At 40.7% G+C, this 21,996-nt stretch overlaps 1 protein-coding gene across 3 annotated transcripts in view; it reads right to left on the bottom strand.

Moving 5' to 3' along the window:
- The window catches only part of LOC122557386 (beta-arrestin-1-like), a 69,268-nt gene that overhangs the window by 4,324 nt on the left and 42,948 nt on the right, over window positions 1–21,996 (bottom strand). For 2 of the 3 annotated variants that reach the window (XM_043705043.1, XM_043705045.1), the window contains 7 exons: window positions 21,220–21,304; window positions 20,173–20,245; window positions 15,515–15,652; window positions 12,642–12,725; window positions 10,110–10,133; window positions 9,051–9,103; window positions 6,720–6,729 (listed from right to left, as the gene is read on the bottom strand). In XM_043705043.1, coding sequence (XP_043560978.1) covers window positions 6,720–6,729; window positions 9,051–9,103; window positions 10,110–10,133; window positions 12,642–12,725; window positions 15,515–15,652; window positions 20,173–20,245; window positions 21,220–21,304 — 467 coding nt within the window. The remainder of the gene's footprint in view (window positions 1–6,719; window positions 6,730–9,050; window positions 9,104–10,109; window positions 10,134–12,641; window positions 12,726–15,514; window positions 15,653–20,172; window positions 20,246–21,219; window positions 21,305–21,996) is intronic. The other variant, XM_043705044.1, reaches the window with a different exon arrangement.

Genomic DNA, 21,996 nt, shown 5'->3' on the forward strand with positions numbered 1-21,996 from the left:
GCAGAGTGATCTTGGTGTCCATGTACACAAATCTTTGAAAGTTGCCACCCAGGTAAATAGTGCGGTGAGGAAGGCATATGGCGTACTGGCTTTTATTGGTAGAGGAATTGAGTTCCGGAGTACTGAGGTCATGTTGCAGTTGTATAAGACTCTGGTGCGGCCGCATCTGGAGTATTGTGTGCAGTCTTGGTTGCCATACTATAGGAAGGATGTGGAGGCACTGGAACGGGTGCAGAGGAGGTTTACCAGGATGTTGCTTGGTATGGTAGAAAGATCGTATGAGGAAAGGGTGAGGCACTTGGGGTTGTTTTCATTGGAGAAAAGAAGGTTTAGGGGTGACTTGATAGAGGTGTACAAGATGATTAGGGGTTTAGATAGGGTCGACAGTGAGAATCTTTTTCCACGTATGGAGTCAGCTATTACGAGGGGGCATAGCTTTAAATTAAGGGGGGGGGGGTAGATATAGGACTGAAGTTGGGGTAGGTTCTTCACTCAGCGAGTCGTAATGCCCTGCCAGTAGCAGTGGTGGACTTTCCCTCTTTATGGGCATTTAAGCGGGCATTGGATAGGCATATGGAGGATAGTGGTCTCGTGTAGGTTAGGTGGGCTTGGATCGGCGCAACATCGAGGGCCAAAGGGCCTGTACTGCGCTGTATTCTTCTATGTTCTATGTTCTATGTACCTTTTTGAGGTTACAGGAGCTAAGTCTCAATGTGGGTCACTGGAACAATGCCAACAATTCGAAAGCAAAATAAAATTGCACAGACTCAAAGCTGCCTCACATTCATTTTTCTCAGTTCATCAATAATACAGTGATTAATGGAATTGAAGAGTGACAAATATCCTGGAGCTGATGATTTCCATCCACGGGTGTTAAAGGAGATAATAGAGCACAATGCCAATGCCCTAGCCATAATCTTTCAGATTCCCAGGATTCGGGAGTTGTATCTCTAGTTTCGAAATTCAATCATGTTATCCTTCTCTTTAAGAAGGATGACAGAGGGAAACGAGGAAATTTCAGGTCAGTTAGCCTGACATCTGTGGCTGGAGACATTGCTGGAATCTATAAGCAAGGATAACTCTTCACTTCAAAAAATTTCATGGAGAGTCAGTATGTATTTATGTAGGGTAGTCATGCCTGACAAACCTCAGAGATTTTTGAAGAGGTGACAAAGGTGGTAGATAGACGTAAATCGATGGATGTTGTTTATGTGGACTTCCAGAAGACTGTTGATAAAGTCCCACACATGAAACTATTAGTTAAGGGGAGGCCGAAGGAACTGAGGGCAAATTACTGAATTAGGAAAATGTTTGAGAGGCAGGAAACAAAGTTGGGATAATAGGGTAGTACTCAAATTGGCACAATGTGACTCTTGGGCTCCTGTAGGGAGCTGTGTTGGTGTCTCAATTATTTACAATATTCATTAATTAGATAATGGCTGAAAAAAATCAAATATCAAATTTTCTGATGACACAAAATTAGGCAGCATTGTAGACAGAGTTGACAACAGCATAAAATGATTACAAGATTTTGATAGACTAGATGAATGGGCAAAGCTGAGGCAAATGAATTTTAATATTAGCAAGTATGAGGCTATCCATGTTGGACTGAGAAAAGATTAGATCAGGGTTGCTTTTAGGAGGCACAAATTTAAATACAGTGGATATCCAACAGGATTTTGGGGTTCAGGTGCATAGCTCTTTAAAATACCATGAACAGCTGCAGAAAGTAGCCAGGAAGATTAATAGAATGATAGACTTCATATCTAAATGGCTGGAATATAACATTGCAGGCATATGCTGCAGTTAGACCCCACTTAGAATACAGTGAGCAGGTCTGTGCACCACACCTTAGGAAGGATGTTTTGGCCCTGGAGGGAGTTCAACGCAGGTTTACAAGAATAATATCTGCACTTCAGGAGTTAAGTTACAAAGAGAGATAAGACAAATTAGGTATTTATTCTCGAGAGTTTAGAAGGTTAATGGGTGATATAATTGAGGTCTTCAGGTAAGGAGGGTGAGATGAAGATAAACAATTTCCACTCAATGAAGATTCTATAACCAGGCGGGATAGTCTAAGATGAGGGAGTCCAGAACTAGAGGGCATAGGTTTAGGGTGAGAGGGGAAAGATATAAAAGAGACCTAAGGGGCAACTTTTTCATGCAGAGGGTGGTACGTATATGGAATGAGCTGCCATAGGAAGTGGTGGAGGCGAGTACAATTGCAGCGCTTAAAAGAAATCTGGATGGGTATATGAATAGGAAGGGATTTGAGGGATATGGGCCGGGTGCTGGAAGGTGGGACTAGGTTGGTCTGCTTCCGTGCTGTACATCTCTATGACTATGAGTCTATAAATAGGGTCAAGCCATTCAGGAGTGATGTTAGAAAGCACTTCTATGTGCAAAGAGTAGAGAAGGTTTGGAACTCTCTCCCTCAGGCAGTGGTCAATGCTAATTCAATTATTAGATTTAAATCTGAGATAGACACATTTTTAATAAGCAAGGGTATCAAGAGATATGAGCCCAAGGCAGACATATGGAGTTAGGCCACAGATCAGCCTGGATCTTATTGAATGGCGGAACAGGCTTGAGGGACTGACTGGCTGACTCCTGCTCTGATTCCCATGATCCATGGCAGTTGTAACTATCTCGTACCTAAAAATTTCAATCCATGACATCATTTGACGTCACAACTCTCACTTTGGGAAGCACTGCTCTAATGAAGCCAGATCTGAAATCCTTTGCTCTTCCACATTCCCAAGCCTCCAGCACTTAAATATAAATCTTGGTTTGTCTCATGAAAAATGTATCTCCTGACACCAATTACCAATGACCACCGATATTTTGCCGATATTGCAGAAAAATAAAGCGTGTTGCCAAAGTATTTATCTTGTTGTAATCAGGACAAAATTCTTGAAGAAGGGTCATTTTGGATTAGAGTCATTAACCCTGTTTATCATCACACAGATCCAGCCAGACCTGCTGACTCTCTTCCTGTTTTTATGGAAGCAACAAGTAGCAATTTCAAATAAATGGACATTGTTTACCCAAGATTTTTACAATCCAAAAGTTACCACAGAACTGACTGACCAAAATTAGTAGGCTCGATGATAGCTGGCCTTCAGGAGTTAATTTATGAGGAGAGATTAGACCAAATGAGCCTGTTTTCTTCAGAATTTAGAAGGTTAAAGGGTGGATCTGAACAAAGTCTTTGAAATATTAAAAGGATAAAATAGGGTAGATAAAAAAAACTATGGGAAATGTATAACAAGGGTACATAGTCTGAGAATTAGGGCCAGACCATTCAGGAGAGATTAGGAAGCACCTGTATACATGAAGGGTGGTAGATGTTTGGAATATCCATAAACAGCAGTGGATGCAGAATCAGATGTTAATTTTTAAATCAGCCATAGATAAATTTTTGTTAAGCAAAGGCACATATATGGAGTTAGGGCACAGATCAGCCAGGATCTCATTGAGTGGTAGAACAGGCTCGATGAGCTGAATGGCCTACTTCTGTCCTTATTTTTCTATGTTCTATGATGAAAATCTGCATTGAAAAAATAAAGCATTTTCAACCCTAAGATCTTTGGTGCTGAAGCAAGAAATTTAATCTGTAATTATATGGCCAATTATAGAGCCCTAGGATTTGGAAAGGATAATATTCAGCAGTGTCCTCTCAACTGGCTAAACATCCAACTTAATCGTCTTTAATAAGAGAACAGCCATAAGGACAGGGCTTTGCAGAGCGGCAAGCCTGCAAAAATCATAGAAGACCAGCTGAGAGAAAATGAGATCAGAGCAGTGTGGAGAACAGACTTGATTGTTCCTGGTCTTTTTGATTCAAATAAATGAATGGAATTCTGTTGGAAATTTAAAAAAAAAATGCAAGACCAGAGCTCGACATGGCCTGGGCTATTTGTGCTAAATATGAGCATTAGTTTAAATTGGGATGATGGAATCACACTAAATCAGGGCAAGCCTAGGTTTAGAAAAGATGCAGCCAGAATTACCAAGATGTTTCCATTTTGTGCTCTTAGTTAACAGGATGTGCTCTTCTCTTTACATTTTAAATAAAAAGCCATCACTCTCAGTGCTTTACAAATGTGGATTTGACACATATTCATTATCCTATTAAGCAAACTGTGGGAGTAGTGGAACAACTTAGAGACCAGGTCAGCATAAAATCACTGAGATAAAACTGCAGCAGATAATACTCAAATGGAGTAACTACAGACAAAAATCATTGCCATGTATTTACACAGGATCCAGCAAATGGATAGAGATGATGGTGCAGATCAGGCCAGCAATGTATGGAGTGAAGTATAACCTGCAGGGAACAGAGAGAGGCCAATATATCTCAGTCTGGAAAATTGGAAATCTGGAAATAAAATGCCACAACGTAGAAGGAGGTTATTGAGCTTATGGTACCTGAGCTGGCTCTTTGAAATTTCCCATTAATCCTATTCACTAGTTCTTTCTTCATCACCTCACACTTTCTTTTCAATTACTTACCCAAATTCTGTTTACAAGTTATGAGTGAATCTGCTTCCATCAGCTTTTACGCCAGTGCATGTCACATCATAATAATTTGATGAATCAAAAAAGTTTCCCTATCTTCCCTCTGGTACTTTACTTGACTATCTTTCTTACAGCTGTAAACATACTTAAATCATGTTCCAGTTTACTTTCTCCAATAATAGGCAAGCTCCACTATGTTTCCAACTTCTGAGTGAATCTGTTTGTCAAGCAAACCAAAGATGTTTACTTTTAGCTGAACTACTATTCATTTCAAGAACACAAGACCAGTACATCTTAAGCATAATAATGTGAGTATTTAATCCACTCTGACACTTCAGTCCAGTACTGAGAGAATGCTATACTGAAGAAGCTTTACACCTGAAACCTGATGCTGTCTGGCTTGCTGTGTTCTTCCAGCCACCTGCTTGTCTTCCTTGGATTCTAGCATCTGCAGTTTTTTTGTCTCTAACACAGTCAGTGATGTCGGTACTTTGGGTGAGACAGTAAATCTCCACTTCTCTTAGGTAGACAGAAATGTGTCAATATTTAAGAAAGAGCATGACCATTCTATTTGGGGATTTGACCAATACTGATCCCCCAGTTTGAAACACCAGGAGTCTCTCTTATTGCTATTTATGGAACCTTATGGCTTCTAAATTGGCTGTCACATTTCTAAACTTAAAACAATCACAATGTATTCTTCCAAAGTAATTCATTGGTTAAAAAACAATGTCCTTAGTTTTTGAAAGGAGTTACATATATTTTTATATGTATATATGATCGAGTCATAGAGTCACAGAGTTCTAGAGATGTACAGCACAGAAATATATTTGAAATTATATATAGTGTATTTACATGGAATATTGAATGCTCCTTTTCTTATGAAGTATACCTCCTCTAAACTAATGTCAGCAATGATGGAGCAGATTTATGATATAACAAGCCATAGGCAGGACATCCAATATCATCTATCATTTGTCAAACCCAATCTTGTACCTTTTTGATTTTTTTTGTGTGTGGCTCGTTGCTGAAATCATGAACTGGTAACATAACAGAATTTGAGTGAGCATGGCAACCAACTGTTTACTTCTGTATCAATGGCTCAATGCTATTGTCGCTAGACTGTTAATCTGGTAACCAGGTAATTTTCTGGGTTCAAATCTTGCGACAGCAGATGGTGGAATTTGAAGTCAGTAAATATTTTAAATTAAGAATCTACTGGTGACCTTGAATCCATTGTCTATGGATCACTTTTGGGAAGCAATCTGCCATCCTTAGCAGGTCTGGCCTACATGTGACTCCAGACCGACAGCAATGTGGTTGACTCTTAACTTCCCCCTAGACAATTAGGCATGGGCAATAAATGTTGGCCTGGCCAGGGTTGATCACATCCCATGATTAAACTTTTAAAAAAATTAAAGGAGTTTGGTAATGACAGCATAATGACTGAGGTGGGGAACCTCACAACCTTTAAAAAGTACATGAATGTGCATTTGAAATAATAATATTCACGGCTATGGGCCATGTGCTGGAAACTGGGACTAGTGTAAATAGGTCAGCATCAGACTCAATAGGCCAAAGGGCCTCTTCTGTGCTGTGTGTCTCTGTAACTCTTGACTGAGAAGGAAGTGTAAATTAGTAAGGATAAATGCAATGTAAAATCACAGAGGGAAATAAAGAGAGCAAGAATGATTAGATTAAAGAAGAGAATAGAAAAGAAACAGAAAGGAAAATTAAAGACATTTTATGTTACGTTTTCCAGTTTTTAAATCTTCAAACCAATTAAAATTTGAAGTAATCAGGCAACATAGAGAGTTCGACATAATATTTAAGCACATATACCATTGACTGAAATAGATAAAATTCAACTTTCATCAGTGGGTTTAGTTTGTATTTCTTGTGCGAATACAGCAACTTCACGGTTTCCATGGTGAGAGGTGGTAGGGAGAAGATGGCAGTTAGTGCAAATCAGTTTTCACAAAGCTAATGATTGATTGATGTGACTGAGACAAGAAATTTTGAATTTTCACATATAATCTTGCCTCTGCTTCATCTCTGAAGTTGCAACATTTATTTATTTATAACAGTGAGTGCCATTATTTTGAAGGCAAGATATGATCAATAACTGTTTTTCAATGAGTATGTAACCCATTCATATATCATGCAAGAACAACTCTCTTTCTTTATTGCAGACTTACCAGACATTGACTGGAAATTAATTGAAGCGGTGAAAGAAATGAAAAGGGAGAAGATAGCAGGTTAGTAAGTGGTAGTGGGCACTTCACAAATGTCAAATCTGCAATACTTTGTTCATGATCACTTTTAATGAAGACCTATCAGACAGTAGCAATACTGAGTGCCATGTGATATATATCCTCTAGGCTGAGTCTGCTGCAAGGGTCAATCGTGTGACTATATCAAAAGGCTGGATTAGTCCGAATAACTTTAGTTGCCAAGACTCCAAGAGCAACACAGTGGGTCAGTGGTTAGCACTGCTGCCTCACAGCACTTGGGACCCAGGTTTGATTTCAGCCTCAGGCGACTGTGTATGGACTTTGCATATTCTCCCTATGTCTCGAGGGTTTCCTTCAGGTACTCCAGTTTCCTCGCACAGTCCAAAGATGTGCAGGTTAGGTGGATTGGCTATGCTAAGTTGCCCATAGTGTCCAGGGATGTGTAGGCTAGGTGGATATGCCATGCGAAATGTAGGGTTATGGGGATAGGGTAGGGAGTTGGTTCTGGGTGGGATGCTCTTCGAAGACTCGATGGGTTGAATGCCCTGCTTTCGCACTGTAGGGACGCTATGATCATGGAGGGGAAGTAGTTCTGATTACAATCGTAGTCCTGTAATTCCTATGGTAACATTTATGTATGCAGATGCTAAAATTAAAGTTCAAATATGTTACTTTCTACCACCCACCTTCCACTGCTTTGAAAAGTGGGGGAAAAATGTATGCTATTTTCCACGTTAAATAAAAGCAAAGCATTGCAGCCACTTTTGGAGAAACAAAACAAGAATTGCTGGAGAAATTTAACAGGTTAGGAAGCGTGCCAGAAAAGAGAAACAGAGTTAATGTTTTGAGGTTGATATAGGTTCTGAAGAAAAGATGTATTGCATTTGAAATGTAAATGTTGTTTCTCTCCCTACACACGCTGCCAGACCTGTTGGTTTTCTGCAATATTTTCTGTTTTAATTCCTGATTCTGTCTATTTTAAATGGAACTCCTCATCCTGTATGCATCGATGTAAGTTTCCCGATTTTTCAGTTTTCAAGGGACATTTCTGATAGGCTCAACACAATACGATGCAGAATACTGAAGATTAGTATAAGATTACAAATTTCATTTGAATTCTTTGTGGATGTGAAAGCATTATTTTAGAAAACAAGGCTTAGAATTAAAGACAATAATCCAGGCCTCACCACGTTTAAAATGAGTAGTCAGTAACTTAAACAAACAATCTGTGTGACAGATTACACAGTCTGCAGTTTTGGAGAGCAGACAGGCAGGAGGCTGGAAGAACACAGCAAGCCAGGCAGCATCAGCAGGTGAAGAAATCAATGTTTCAGGTGTAACCCTTCTTCAGGACCTGAAAAGTCCACTTCTCCACCACCTGATGCTGCCTGGCATGCTAGGCTCTTCCAGCCTCCTGCCTGTCTACTTTGGATTCCAGTATCTGCAGTTTTGTTTTGTCTCTAATATAGTTTTGGAAAAGCTTCTGAGGAAATGGCAGCATCTGTGGAAGGAAAGAAACATTTGGGTCTGTGGACTTCATCAAAATGGAAGGCCAGACAGCTGAAACATTAACTCTATTTCTCTGTCCACAGATGCTGCCAGATCTGTTGAGTATTTTTGGCCTTTTCAGTTTTGATTTCAGATCTCCATCATCCACCATATTTTATTTTCATGATCATGAAATGGTGTGGAATATAGGAGAGAAGAAAAGTGTGTCAGGCTGTGAAAATGCAAAGGTCTAACAGTAGTGAGCAGAAAGACAACAGTACAATACTGGTAAGTAGCTTGAGTTTAATTCCGTTTTCAATGGGTGGTGGTTTGACAACGGGTGGCATGTTAGCGGGAGGTAATGGAAAAATCACATAGTGGAGATTACCCATTAAGACCAAACTGTCAGCAATGTCTTTTGGATGTTCGCTTGAATGGTAAGCAGAGGGGTAGGAGTAATGCCTTACTGGAAATTTCTAAGCTTCCCTTGCGAGCCTGAATGAATATTCTTCTGTCATTTTCTGGCTGCACAAAAGAACTTAACAACAAAACCTCTTTCTGTGGTTTTAAGCTGATAGATTAGCCTGACAGGAAAAGCATTCCACCTTTTCCTTCAGGCTGCTGAACTGTATGGCTCATTTTCAGCCCAGTTAAAATCCACCTCCGAGCAGAAGATTACAATCAGGTCCAAGGTTGTAACTCGTCTCAATAATGTATTCTCTAAAGCTGGGATTGTAAGATCTCCTGGTGTTGGAATTAGTCTATGTGTAAATGAAAAGCGGGTTCTGGTGTCTGAACATTACTTACCCTCCGAAGGTTTCGGGTGCATCAGGTAAAAGGGAATTTCGACAGACACCTCACTAAAATGAAATAGAAACAGAGTCACATAAAAGAGGAAAATATTGGAATAATCAGAATGCTTAACCACTGAAAAATATCAATTGACCACAAAATTCACTGGATCAGCCATTTAAATACTGTGTCTACAAGAGCAGGTCAAAAGCTTGGAATTTGACAAAATTCTCCTGATTCAGCAATGCTTGTCCACCATCAAGGACACAATTCAGGAGTGTTATGAAACACTATCCACTTGGCTGGATGAGTAGAGTTACATCAACACTCAAGAAATTGAATATCATCAAAGACAAAGCAATATAATTCATTGATACCCCAATCACCTTGAACATTCACTTCTTCCTTTACTGCTGTAGAATGGCAGCAGTGTGTATCATCTGCTGCCAAACCCACAATGTCTAACACCTAGAAGGGCACGGACAGCAGACTCATGGGAACACCACCAATTACAAGTGCCCTTCCAAGCCACAAACCCATTCTAACTTGGAAATATATCACTGTTCTTTCACTGTGCAAAATCCTGGAATGTCTTTCTCATCAGCGCTGTGGGTGTACCACAGTTCAAGAAGATAGCTCACCACCTCAACTGCAAGGGCAACATGTTCACTCAACCACTGATATTCACATGTATTGAACAAGCAAAGATAAAACCTGACAGTATATTCAGCTGCAGCGCTGTCCCCATGAAAGCAATGCTCAGGATTGTTGAGTATTGATAGATGATGTTGATAGATAGATGATGCAGAGACATTTCTTCAGCCAGAGAGTGGTAGGCCTGTGGAATTCATTGCCACAGAGTGCAATGGAGGCTGGGACGCTAAATGTCTTCAAGGCAGAAATTGATAAATTCTTGATGTCACAAGGAATTAAGGGCTACGGGGAGAATGTGGGTAAGTGGAGTTGAAATGCCCATCAGCCATGATTGAATGGCGGAGTGGTCTCGATGGGCCGAATGGCCTTACTTCCGCTCCTATGTCTTATGGTCTTATGGTCTTATGTTTGTTTGCTTACCTTGAAGTGAGGTCTCCCAAGATCCTGAGGAGGAAAGAGAGTCAGGAAAAGAAGGAAAAAATGAGGAAACAAGCACAACAAGACTGATTAAAAAAACATTTTCAAAAGATATGGGCCTTGAAATATGATCCAGACACTGCCCTTTTAAGGGCACTACTTGGCTATTCCACTATGAGCAGTGAGTGTGAGCCCTTTTCCAGCTGGAAATATATCACCCATATTAAAAATGAACAATAGACATGAAGCATGTATTTTGTACATTTCAATAAGAGGCTACTGTTTAGATCAGACAAAAGCTTCTTTGAGCTATATTTGCTTCATCTCACCATATCAAACTTATCTTTTTATCCCTTCCTCCTTATCTGCTTATCCTTAAAGTGAAGAGAATATTGAATGAAACAAGGAAGCCTTTAGGTTCTATGCTGAGGCAATGCTGAGGTGGCCTGGGAACAGTGAAGATTGAGAGGGGACATAATAATGGGGCAGTCTCAGTCCTGAGCACTCCAGTCTCACAGCACCAGGGAACTTAAGTTCAATTCCACCTCGGGTAACTGTCTGTGTGGAATTTGCACATTCTCTCCATGGGTTTGCTCCAGTTTCCTCCCACAATCCAAAGATGTGCAGTTAAGTGGATTGGCCACACTAAAATTGCCCATAGTGTCCAGGGATATACAGGCTAGGTGGATTAGTCATGGGAAATATAGGATGGGTCTGGGTGGAATGCTCTTTGGAGAGTTGATGTGGACTCAGTAGCCTTCAGAAATGGTTCTCTTTTCCAATCCTCTGCTCCACACTCGCAGCCATGCGCCGTCAACTACTCTCTCTACAGTCAGCCCTGCCTCAGCTCAGGGCCACACTCTCCCAGACTTGCAAAGGACCTCTGCTATTTTACATCCTCAGAAGAATTTACATGTTCAACAAACACTTTTTCTCCCCTCACTCCTGATGAAGGGCTTATGCCTGAAACGTCAAAGTCTCTTGCTTCTCGGATTCTGCCTGACCTGTGCTTTTCCAGCACCGCAGCCTCGACTCAATGGGCCAAATGGCCTGCTACCACACTGTAGGGATTCTATGAATTAATTCTATGAATAAACTAAGTGCATAAGATTATAAGCTGGTGGATGGTGTATCACCTTTTACATTATCAGAGAGGACACTACCGGGTACAGAGATTTATGGTAAAAGGTAGAAAGCTGGGAGAACAGATGAGGAGAACTGTTTTAACTCAGAATGTGGTGAGAACCTGAAAGTCATTGCATGAAAGGATGGTTGACTCTCAAAACATTTAAGTAGTTGCATTGCTATAGCCCCGAGCCAACAGCTGGAAAATGGGATTAGTGCAATCAGACTTTTGCTGACCAACTGGACATGAAGAGACGAATGGCCTCATTGTGTGCTGTAAATGTTTCTGAGGCTTACCTCAGCTGAAATGGTATTAGCATTCTACTACTGAGCCAAGGAGGGAAAAAAGCTAATTGGTATTCACAACATCGAAATATGCACTTGTCGTTGTCAGGGTGAAGATAATATGAGTATTGGCACAGATAGGAAGGATGTTGTGAAACTTGCAAGGGTTCAGAAAAGATTTACCAGGATGTTGCCAGGATTAGAGGGTTTGAGCTACAGGGAGAGGCTGAGTAAACTGGGGTTATTTTCCCTGGAGCTGAGGGATGACCTTATAGAGGTTTATAAAATCATGAGGGAAATGGATAGGATAAATAGACAAGATCTTTTCCCCAGGGTGGGGGAGTCCAGAACTGGAGGGCATAGGTTTAGGGTGAGAGGAGGAAAGTTTAAAAGGGACCTAAGGGGCAACTTTTGTACGCAGAAGGTGGTGCGTGTATGGAATGAGCTGCCAGAGGAAGTGGTAGAGGCTAGTACAATTACATTATTTAAAAGGCATCTGGATGGATATATGAATAGGAAGGATTTACAGGTATATTGGGCCAAATGCTGGCAAATGGGACTAGATTAGTTTAAGATATTTGGTCGGCATGAACGAGTTGGAATGAAGGATCTGTTTCCATGCTGTACATCTCTCTGACTCTATGACATAGTACCCCATGGTTGAATGGATCATGGGAGTTCACTGTTGAGCTGAAAATAAGTTGCTGGAAAAGCGCAGCAGGTCAGGCAGCATCCAAGGAGCAGGAGAATCGATGTTTTGGGCATAAGCCCTTCTTCAGTTCACTGTTGAGGCCTTACACATGGAATAATTACTTGAACAAGGCCTGATCCATACCCAAACAGTGGTCGGTACATTCAGGAGACCAGGAGAAAAAAATTGTAGGAAGGAAAAATGTCCAAATACAGAACAGGACATTGTGGAGTCATTCTATACAATGCTTTGGGAAGCTGTAATTGTTAAAATCAGTCTCAACAGCAATCTGTATTCAGAGTTGTGCCCAAAATGTCTAAAATCTAATCCAGATATCAAAGCCTTATTTTAAAATCAATATCGAATCTCACCTCATCTAGCTTTGCATTTTGCATAAGACAGCAAAAAATAATGCTTGAAATATAGACACTTACCCTCCCCGTGAAACTATCACCTTCACCCTGAGCAGATAAGACACAAGAATTCCAAGGACCTCTTTGTCCAGTTGTGGCCTGAGTCTATGAAAAGATTCAGATGCAGAAACACAAGTGAGAAAGCAGTCATGGTGAGGAAAGGAGATTGTTATCCCAGACTGGAGAGATTTATCAATCCCCTTGAGATGCCTTTGGAGATTTCAGGGGCAAGCAGAATTAAATAACCATTTGTCAGGCCAGGTTTTGCTGATGTAATTCCACCTTCAGCCACTTTCCCAGGGCAGGTAGAGTACTATGTCAGCAACCCACCCACCCAATAGTGGCAGGAACCTCATTCAAGTGACAAATCATCAATTAACTATAATCTTCCCACCACCACTTTTTCAGCATGACAGGCACAAAATGGCTGTGTTAACTTTCTGCGGGGAACAATCATAACCCAATCAGTTTTGAGGTGAAAATGCAGAACTTTTATACTGCCATCAAAATGTCATCAGTAAATGGTGACGATGGCCTAAGGGAATTATTACTAGATTATTAATCTGAGGAATTTATCTGGGGACTTGGGTTTGAATCCCACAGCAGCAGAGGGTGGAATTTAAATTCAACTTTTTTTTAAAAATCTGGAATTAAGAGTCAAATGATGACTGTGAAACTCCTATTGGAAATATTCATCTGGTTCACTGACATACTTTGGGGAAGGAAACTACTGAGGAAGGCATGAGGAAACTGGTGAAATCCGAGTTCATCCCTTGTGGTTGGAGGGTTCCTAGCCGGAAGATGAGGCGTTCTTCCTCCAATCGTCGTTTTGCTGTGGTCTGACGATGGAGGAGTCCAAAGACCGAGGAAACTGGTGAAATCCGAGTTCATCCCTTGTGGTTGGAGGGTTCCTAGCCAGAAGGAAACTACTGTCCTTATCTGGTCTAACCTACATGTGACTCCAGACCCACAGCAATGTGGTTGACTCTTAACTGCTCTCTAAAATGACCTAGCAAACCACTCAGTTGTAAAAATTGCTCAAAAGTCTCATGTAAATGTAAAACTTGAAGGACCATCTGGCTACCTTCAGGTACAGGGATTGCAGCAGTTCAAGAAGGTAGCTCAACACAACTTTCTTAACGGTAACTGGGGATGGATACTGAATACCGTCCCAGCCAATGGCATCTCATGAACAAATCTTTAAAAAGTGGTTGCACTCTTGAAGGAACACTGGGCTCCCAGCCACTAGAGGGTAGTGATGAGCTTCATAAACTATCAGCACCTCCACAATTTAGAGAAGGCAGGGGAGTTCAGAAGAGACTGCTATGTCAAGGCCTTTTCATTTTTAAATAGGAAGGCTGCTGCATTCTGCTGGTGGAGGCTAGTTATTGCATGATAATCTCCAAGAGCTCTATTGATAGTACTGACGGCAATACAGTGGTAACTGTTTTCTAATACTTACAATGCCTCTACAATATCCATCCGTTACCTGCTGCATTTCCTTCATGAGCATTCTCATCTCACTCCAGTGAAAGCTGCCCTTGTGCTCTTCATCTTCTAAGCTGATTATCAATCCATTGAACCATGTTGGGAAAGCTCATTTTATGGCCAACCAGTCCCTAATTGGTATTCTAACCTGGAGCCTCTGGTCCACAGATAGGGACACTACCCACTGTACTACAAGGCCTCACTATCCCTGTAAATGGTGTGTATAAATTAGTCTCCTGCCTGATCAGTCCCCTTGATGCTCCTCATTGGATACTAAGCCCAAAAGCAGTCTTTTAGTTGGTTGCTTTAGCGGGAATTGAACCAAAACATGTACCACATGAACAATGAGTTTGGAACTAAAAATGATATGGATACCAGAACATCTTCCAAGTTTCCAAAATTCTCCTCAATGAGGCAGTATACAGAATGTTTGGGTGTTTACTTTCACTCGGTCTACTTATTATCACCAACTACCTTCAATATACATTGCAAATTATCTCTTACATTTCTTTTCACATTTTATGGTATCCCATTGGCCCTAGCACACCACATTATGGACTGGCAGGAAAGGAATAGGGGGTATTGGATTGGAGGACAGGTCAGATTGGACAGGCCCAGGACAAGGGTTTGCATAGGCATGTATATCAGGGCATGTTGAAGGTTCAAGGAAAATACTAGTGGGTTGAGATCATGGTGAGCCTGGAAAGAACTGAGATGGATCAGCGGTTAGGCAGGGCTACAATAGGATGAGATCTCGAGTAAGGCTGAGATAAGGGTTGCTGTCAGACTTGAAGTAACGCTGAGACAGCCAGCTTGAGAGGGAGGGAATTGGTAATGATAGTTGTACAGGGTTAAAGCAGTGGTCAGAATACAAAGTGAAATCAGGAGAATGGGAGATAACAGGACAGAATTATGATAGAGGTGTTACACCGCAAACAAAAATTTACATATGATATTGTGAATAAAAATCCTATTTTTTCAATAGACATTTGGTGAAACTTAGATATTTCTGAAAGAAAAACAAGAAAAATTTTGTCAAAGCTTTTGTTTGCGGGATAATTTACAAGAACTATCCTGATGAATTCAAGATGGAAGAAAATGTCATTCAGCAATACTTTAACTATCAGCATCCAGGAAAACACAAATGGATTTTGTGGGACAGTGCTAGTGTCCCTACCTCCAAACCATGAAGTGTGAATTCAAGTCCCACCTGCTTTAGAGATATATGACAATATTGCTGAATTGTTTGTTTGAAATATATCTGAATGCTATTGACCAGCTTGATCCAATTAAGATCAAATTACTTCTAAATCTTAATTTATATTGAGTATCAGTTTCTTGAGTAAGTTACTGTGTTTGTTTTATGGTGCGTACACCAGGAGCAGACTCTCATAGATCTAACTTACACAGTGCTCGAGGCCAGGTTGGTGTCCTGATGTTTGAGTTTGCCATCCAAGGCCAGGCCACGTTTTTGTCGGTTGTTTGCCAAAGTAGGGGTCAGGTTGTAAACTTTGGTGAAGGTAGAATTAGGAGCCACAGTGTCACTGAAATCACACATGGTTTACATGATAAAATCAAAATATTTTTACCATATGAATACCCCTAATGTTAAAGAGACCTTGTTACAAACCATTTCCAAAATGGGTTAGGCAGGCATGGAGTTAGGACCACAACATTTATATTTCACTGGTACCATAATATCTCTTTTATCTTAACAAGGTATTTATTATCTTCTCCTTGGGTCAACTAGGGCCAGCTCCCTCTATGAACCAACAACTAAACTGAAAGTTATCTTAATGTCACCTCCATTTTCCTTTGTGAAGGAGGTGTTTAATTTTCTTTGTGGATTCCCACAGTGGGATGGATGAAACCCATGAGTCACTGTTGAGGGAACTGAAGTGACACAGACACTCGAACTAATGGCAAAGAAAAGGAATCTGAATACAAGCACGCTCAGAGACTTCAGATACTTTTTGTGGTTCATACGTAAACAGGAAATGTTAGACAAGGCCCTGGTAACAACAATACAAAGTTCCCCAGTTATTCCCACCCCCATCCTCTGATTCCCTGACGACCTCCTCAATCTCACTTTCAACCCAACCCAACGATACCCTGAACCCAACCCAACTGTCTATCTGACCTCAGCCAGACAACTAATCCCCCGACCCAGTCAGACTACAAACCCAAACACCTGGCTGCTTCTCTGATCACTCAATTACTCACCTGCGCCCACCCCCAACCTGATACATCTACCAACCTGACTTCCTGACTAACTCCCAACCACACAGTCTCCTGACCACTCTCCTGACTACTCAATTGGATCCTGACCCAATCTGAATTGAGTATAGGAATTAAGTGGTCATGCTGTGACTGTACAGGACATTGGTTAGGCTACTTTTGGAATATTGTGTGCAATTCTGGTTTCCCTGCTGTAGGAAGGATGTTGTGAAACTTGCAAGGGTTCAGAAAAGATTTACAAGGATGAGTTGAGGAGGTGGGCTATCATGAGGGGCTGAATAGGCTGGGGCTGTTTTCCTTGGAGCATCGGAGGCTAAGGGATGACCTTAATGAGTTTATAAAATCATGAGGGGCACGGATAGGGTATATAATCAAGGTCTTTTCCCTGGGTTGGGAAAGTCCAGAACTATAGGGCATAAGCTTAGGATGAGAGGGGGAAGATGTAAAAAAGATCTAAGGGGTGACTTTTTCATGCAAAAGGTGGTGCGTGTATGGAATAAGATGCCAGAGGACGTGAGGAGACTGGTACAATTACAACATTTAAAATACATCTGGCTGGGTACATGAACGTCAGGTCACCCATCTGGTTCCAATGCTTTAGCAAAAACATCCAAGTTTGTCCAACCTCTCCTTATAACTAATACTCTCCAATCCAACAACATCCCTGTGAACATCTTTGGCATGCCCTCCAAAGCCTCTACATTGTTCCTACTGTGTAGCAACCAGAACTGCACACAATACTCCAAATGAGGCCTGACTAAAGTGTTGGACAGCTGCAACATGACTTGCCAACTTTTATACTCAGCGTCCCAACCAATGAAAAATGTTTGCATTCTTCAACATCTTTTCCACTTGTGTTGCTACTTTCAGGGAGCATGGACTTGCAGCCTAAGATCCCTCTCCGAATGGTCCTGATTTTTACTGTATATCTTCCTCTCGCATTTGGTCTTCCAAAATGCATCACCTCATACTTGTCCAGATTAAACTCCATCTGCCATTTCTTCACCCAGTTTTCCAGGAGATCTATATCATGCTGTATCCTCTGATGACCTTCCTCAATATCCACATCGCTACCAACTTGATGTTGTCTGCAAACTTACTAATCAGATCACCTACCTTTGCATCTAAATCACTTATACAAATTACAGCAACAGAATGTCCTGGTACTGAACCTTGTAGATCATCACTGGTCACAGCATCCAGTCAGACAAACACCCGTCTACAACTACCCTCTGGCAATTTTGTATTTAACTTACCAACTAAACATGGATTCCATGCGACTTAATCTCCTGGACCAGCCTATAATGAGGGACTTTGTCAAATGTTTTAGTGAAGTCCATGCGCACAACATCCACTACCCTACCCTGATCCATCACCTTTGTCACTTCCTCAGAGAAAACTCAATCATATTTGTGAGATAAAACTTCCCCTGCATAAAGCCATGTTGACTATCCCTAATAAGTCCATTCTTGTTACTCATAATCTGTCTCTCACAATCTTCTCCAATCATTTCCCTACCGATGATGTAAGGCTCAGCAGCCCATAATGTCCTGGATAATGGAACAAAATTGGCTATTCTTTAGTCATTTGGATCTCACTTGTGACTAAAGAAGATACAGAAATCTTTGTCAAGTCCATAGCAATCTTCTCCCCTGCCTCCTTCAGTTCCCTGGGATAGATCCCATCAGGTTCTGGGGATTTATCTAACTTAATGTTTTTTTTAAGACACCCAGCACCACCTCCTTTTTAATATTGATATTCCTCAGAACGTCAACAAACCTCTCCCTAATCTTACCATCATCCATGTCCTTCTCCTTGCTGAATACCATGCAAAGTACCCATGAAGGATCTCACCTACGTCCTCTGACACCACGCACAAATTTCTGCCATAGTCCTTGAATGGACCTATCCTTTTTCTAATGACCTTCTTGCTTCAAATATATGAAGAAAATTATTTTGGATTCTCCTTAATCCCACTTGCTAAGGACATTTCATAGCCCCTTCTAACATTCTCAATTTCTTGTTTACGTTCTTTTCTACTCCTTTTCTACTACTCAAGGGCGTGGTTTGATTTTAATTTTCTAAACCTGCCATATGTTTGCTTTTCCTTTTTGAATTAACTTATAAATCTCTTGTCATCCAGGGTTTCTGAATCTTCCCATCCTCATTTTTCTTCCTCAGAGGATGGTCAATTGGCCTTTCAAAATCTCCCACATGTCAGATGTGGATTTACCGTCAAACAGCTGCCCCAAATCTCTAGTTCCTGCCTAATTCTGTTGTAATTAGCCTTACCCCAGTTTAGCACTTTCACCTGAAGACCAGTCATATCCTTGTCCATGATTGTCATAAAACTTACAGAATTATGATCACTGCTCCCAAAACGCAATCCCAATTAAACTTCAACCAACTGGCTGAGTTCATTCCTCAATACAAGGTTTAATACAGTACCTTCCCTAATTGGACTATCCACATATAGTTTCAGGAAACCCTGCTGTGTGCACCTAACAAATTCGACCCCATCAAAGCCCCTGGCACCAAGGGAGTCCCAGACAATATTAGGGAAGTTAAAATCACCCATCACAATAACCCTGCCATTCTTACACCTTCCAGAGATCTGCTTGCATGTTGCTCCATTATCTCCTACTGGCTACTGAGAGGCCTACAATATAACCCCACCATGGTGACAGCATTTTTCTCATTCCTGAGTAGTACCCATATTGTCTTGTTGGATGTGCTGTCCAAGATGTCCTCACTTAGTGCAGCTGTGACATTTCCTTTAGTCAGAAAGGCAATTCCCCTACTCCTTTTTGATCTTTCTCTACCACATCTGAAGCATCCAGCCAGCTGGAAATGTGGAGTTTTGACCTTCTCTCAAAAGTCATTCAGAAAAACAAACTCAGACAATCAAATCAATTAAAATGCTGATTTCAAATAATAGGCTTTAAAAAATTTAGAGACAGAATGCTGATAATTGTTTTGATAAAATTACTATAATAATGAATTAATAGTTTTGTAGTAGACATCCTGGGGGCACCTATATTACTTAACAACGAAGGGAATTTTTAATCTCTGTCCTCACACAAAGGAATTCTACGGATTTCTGGGTGGATTTTCCCCTAATTTTACCATAACTTGCTCTGATTTGTAAAACCAAATGAAAACCCCATTGATGAAATGGTGTTTACATTTAACTGAATACAATTCTCTTTCTCTTTCTTCTTTTCTGTCTGCAAAGATACAATTAAGCTAAACCCTTATGCTCCCCAGTGCCCCACCAATGTGGTTCTATCCCCTTACAACAATATGAAGACATGTGTGGGAGGGCACTATCACACCCAGATTAGTAATGCAGAGGCACAGGCTCATGGTCCATAGTAGCTTGTTGATTTTAATTCTGTATTAAAAGAAATAAATAATAGTGGCCATTAGACTACCATTAATTGTTCTTCTAAACATCCATCTGGTATTCTAGCATTAAGGATAACAATCTGTTGTCCAGACTAGCCTACATGTAGCAAGTTGTGAGTTCACGTCCCACCCAAAGGTCTGAGTACTAAAATGTAGAGTGACACTCCACTACATTACTGAGGGAGCACTGTGTTGTCAAAGGTTTGGATAAAACTGAGTGCGTTGTGGTGAAATGAGTTTTGTGCCAAATTTCATTTTACTTCCACAACTAAAATGCATCTAATTGCACGACAATGTCTAACATACCACAAAGTGCAAAGGCACATACATATGTGCAGAAGTATGCATGTATGCAATTACACACAAAACAGTGGCAGAGCAATGAAGTGAATAATTTCACAATTTAGTTGGAACTTACTTTGGTTCTTCTGAACATACCGTCTTCGCATATTTGTCAAGTTGATAGAGGACTACATCTGTGATCTGATCAACTGATTAGACAAGAGGACAATGTAACTTGCAGTTGCTAACAGAAAACACTCATAGCACAATACCAATAAGGCCCACAGCTAAGCAAATGTTGAAAACCACGTTTCCTCTGTACGTTTTGCTGCTGACACTCTCTGTATCATTTTCCTGTCTTGGTTTTTCACACTTTGGCATCTGATAATGTTCTACCTCTTCAAACTATCTGGGAGAATGTTTTTGAGCATACAATGTAATTTACTGACAAGTGCAAATAAAAGGTTGTGGGTTAGTGGAACAAAATACTGCTTAACGCTATTGCAAAATGAATGGAATTTTCACAAGATGACTCAAGGAACTTAACGCAGCCAATGTGTTGGCAATGTGGCGAAGCAATTAATAACGCTTGCAAGTACATGGATATATATAGTCAGGATAGTGAATACAAGCTTATCCGGGCTACATAATACATTAGCTACTCACTGGATAGTTCTCATTACAATACAATTAACTGCTTAACATGATTAGGTCTGCCAATGTTTGGGGTGGGGGTAAATAACTGAGGTTCAGTGAAAGTTGTGGAGAACTCCTGCCCTTTCTGACCCAAATGAACAGCTAAAATCAAATCTAACTTAGCTATCTAGCTGTGCCTCTTCTGGCCCCATGATCTCCCCTTTAGCAGGTCTGATCTAAAGCTGTAGCTCCCGCCCTCTATTATAGCAGAAAGTGTTCTGAGCATGATATCAGGAATCTATCTGTACATTTAAAGTTGGAGCTTGACTTGACCTAAGAAGGGGGCTCTTCTTGTCTATTCAAGTTAACATCAGTTCACAGTGGGAACACAATCCCCATGTGGGTCGTTACCTTTAATTTAACCAGACTCGCAGATTGCATCAGTTGCTGTGTGTTAAATTTGCAGCCATTGTGTCATGCTTTGTACAGAAGCATTTTCATGTCATGGTAAACCAATACAATTGTGTAAATGGGAAGTTGTACTTACCAGACAACTTAATCTTCTTCACCACCTTACTTGTGTTATTGTTAATGTGGACAGTGACTTGGATAGGTTCACCATGATAATACATCTGTAAAGGAATCATATTCAGTTTATATCATGCTGTTGATTTTTTTCAAAGCATTTTATTTCGCATGCAGCGCTGTTTGGTCCTTTGAAACATGCCAATTAAATTATAGTGAGATTAAGGGACTAAATTCTCTTGTTCAGAAGAAGTTGTCTCTGAAAATTTCACACCCCTGCGCCCCACCCCATAAAAACCTCAGGCCTAACTGTCACCTCTTGAATTCAAAATTTTTTTAGGTGGCTGAGGAATTCCCTTGACTCGTGAAGATAAAAAAAATAGGAATTCTATGGTTAATAGAATCCTCATCGTATTTAAAGAACAAAGAACAATACAGACAGGAATAAGTTATTTTGCCACCAAGACTATGCTGACACAGGATGCCCTTCTAAACTAAAAGCCTTTGCCTGTAGGTGTTCCATATCCCTTTATTCTCTGCGAATTCATATCTCTGTGAAGGTTCCTCTGAAATGTTACTATTGTTTCTCCTCTAGCAGCACATTCCAGCCACCTTACCAGCTTCTGAGTTAAAACAAGAACTTGCCACTCTCAGCTCCTTTAAACTTTCCCCCTTTGATTAGACATGCATATATCATGGGAAAACAATACAATTGTGTAAATGGGAAGTTGTACCAACCAGACAACTTAATCTGCTTCACCACCTTACTTGTGTTATTGTTAATGTGGACAGGGACTAA

This window comes from Chiloscyllium plagiosum, chromosome 15 (assembly GCF_004010195.1).
Source record: "Chiloscyllium plagiosum isolate BGI_BamShark_2017 chromosome 15, ASM401019v2, whole genome shotgun sequence".
Lineage (NCBI taxonomy): Eukaryota > Metazoa > Chordata > Chondrichthyes > Orectolobiformes > Hemiscylliidae > Chiloscyllium > Chiloscyllium plagiosum.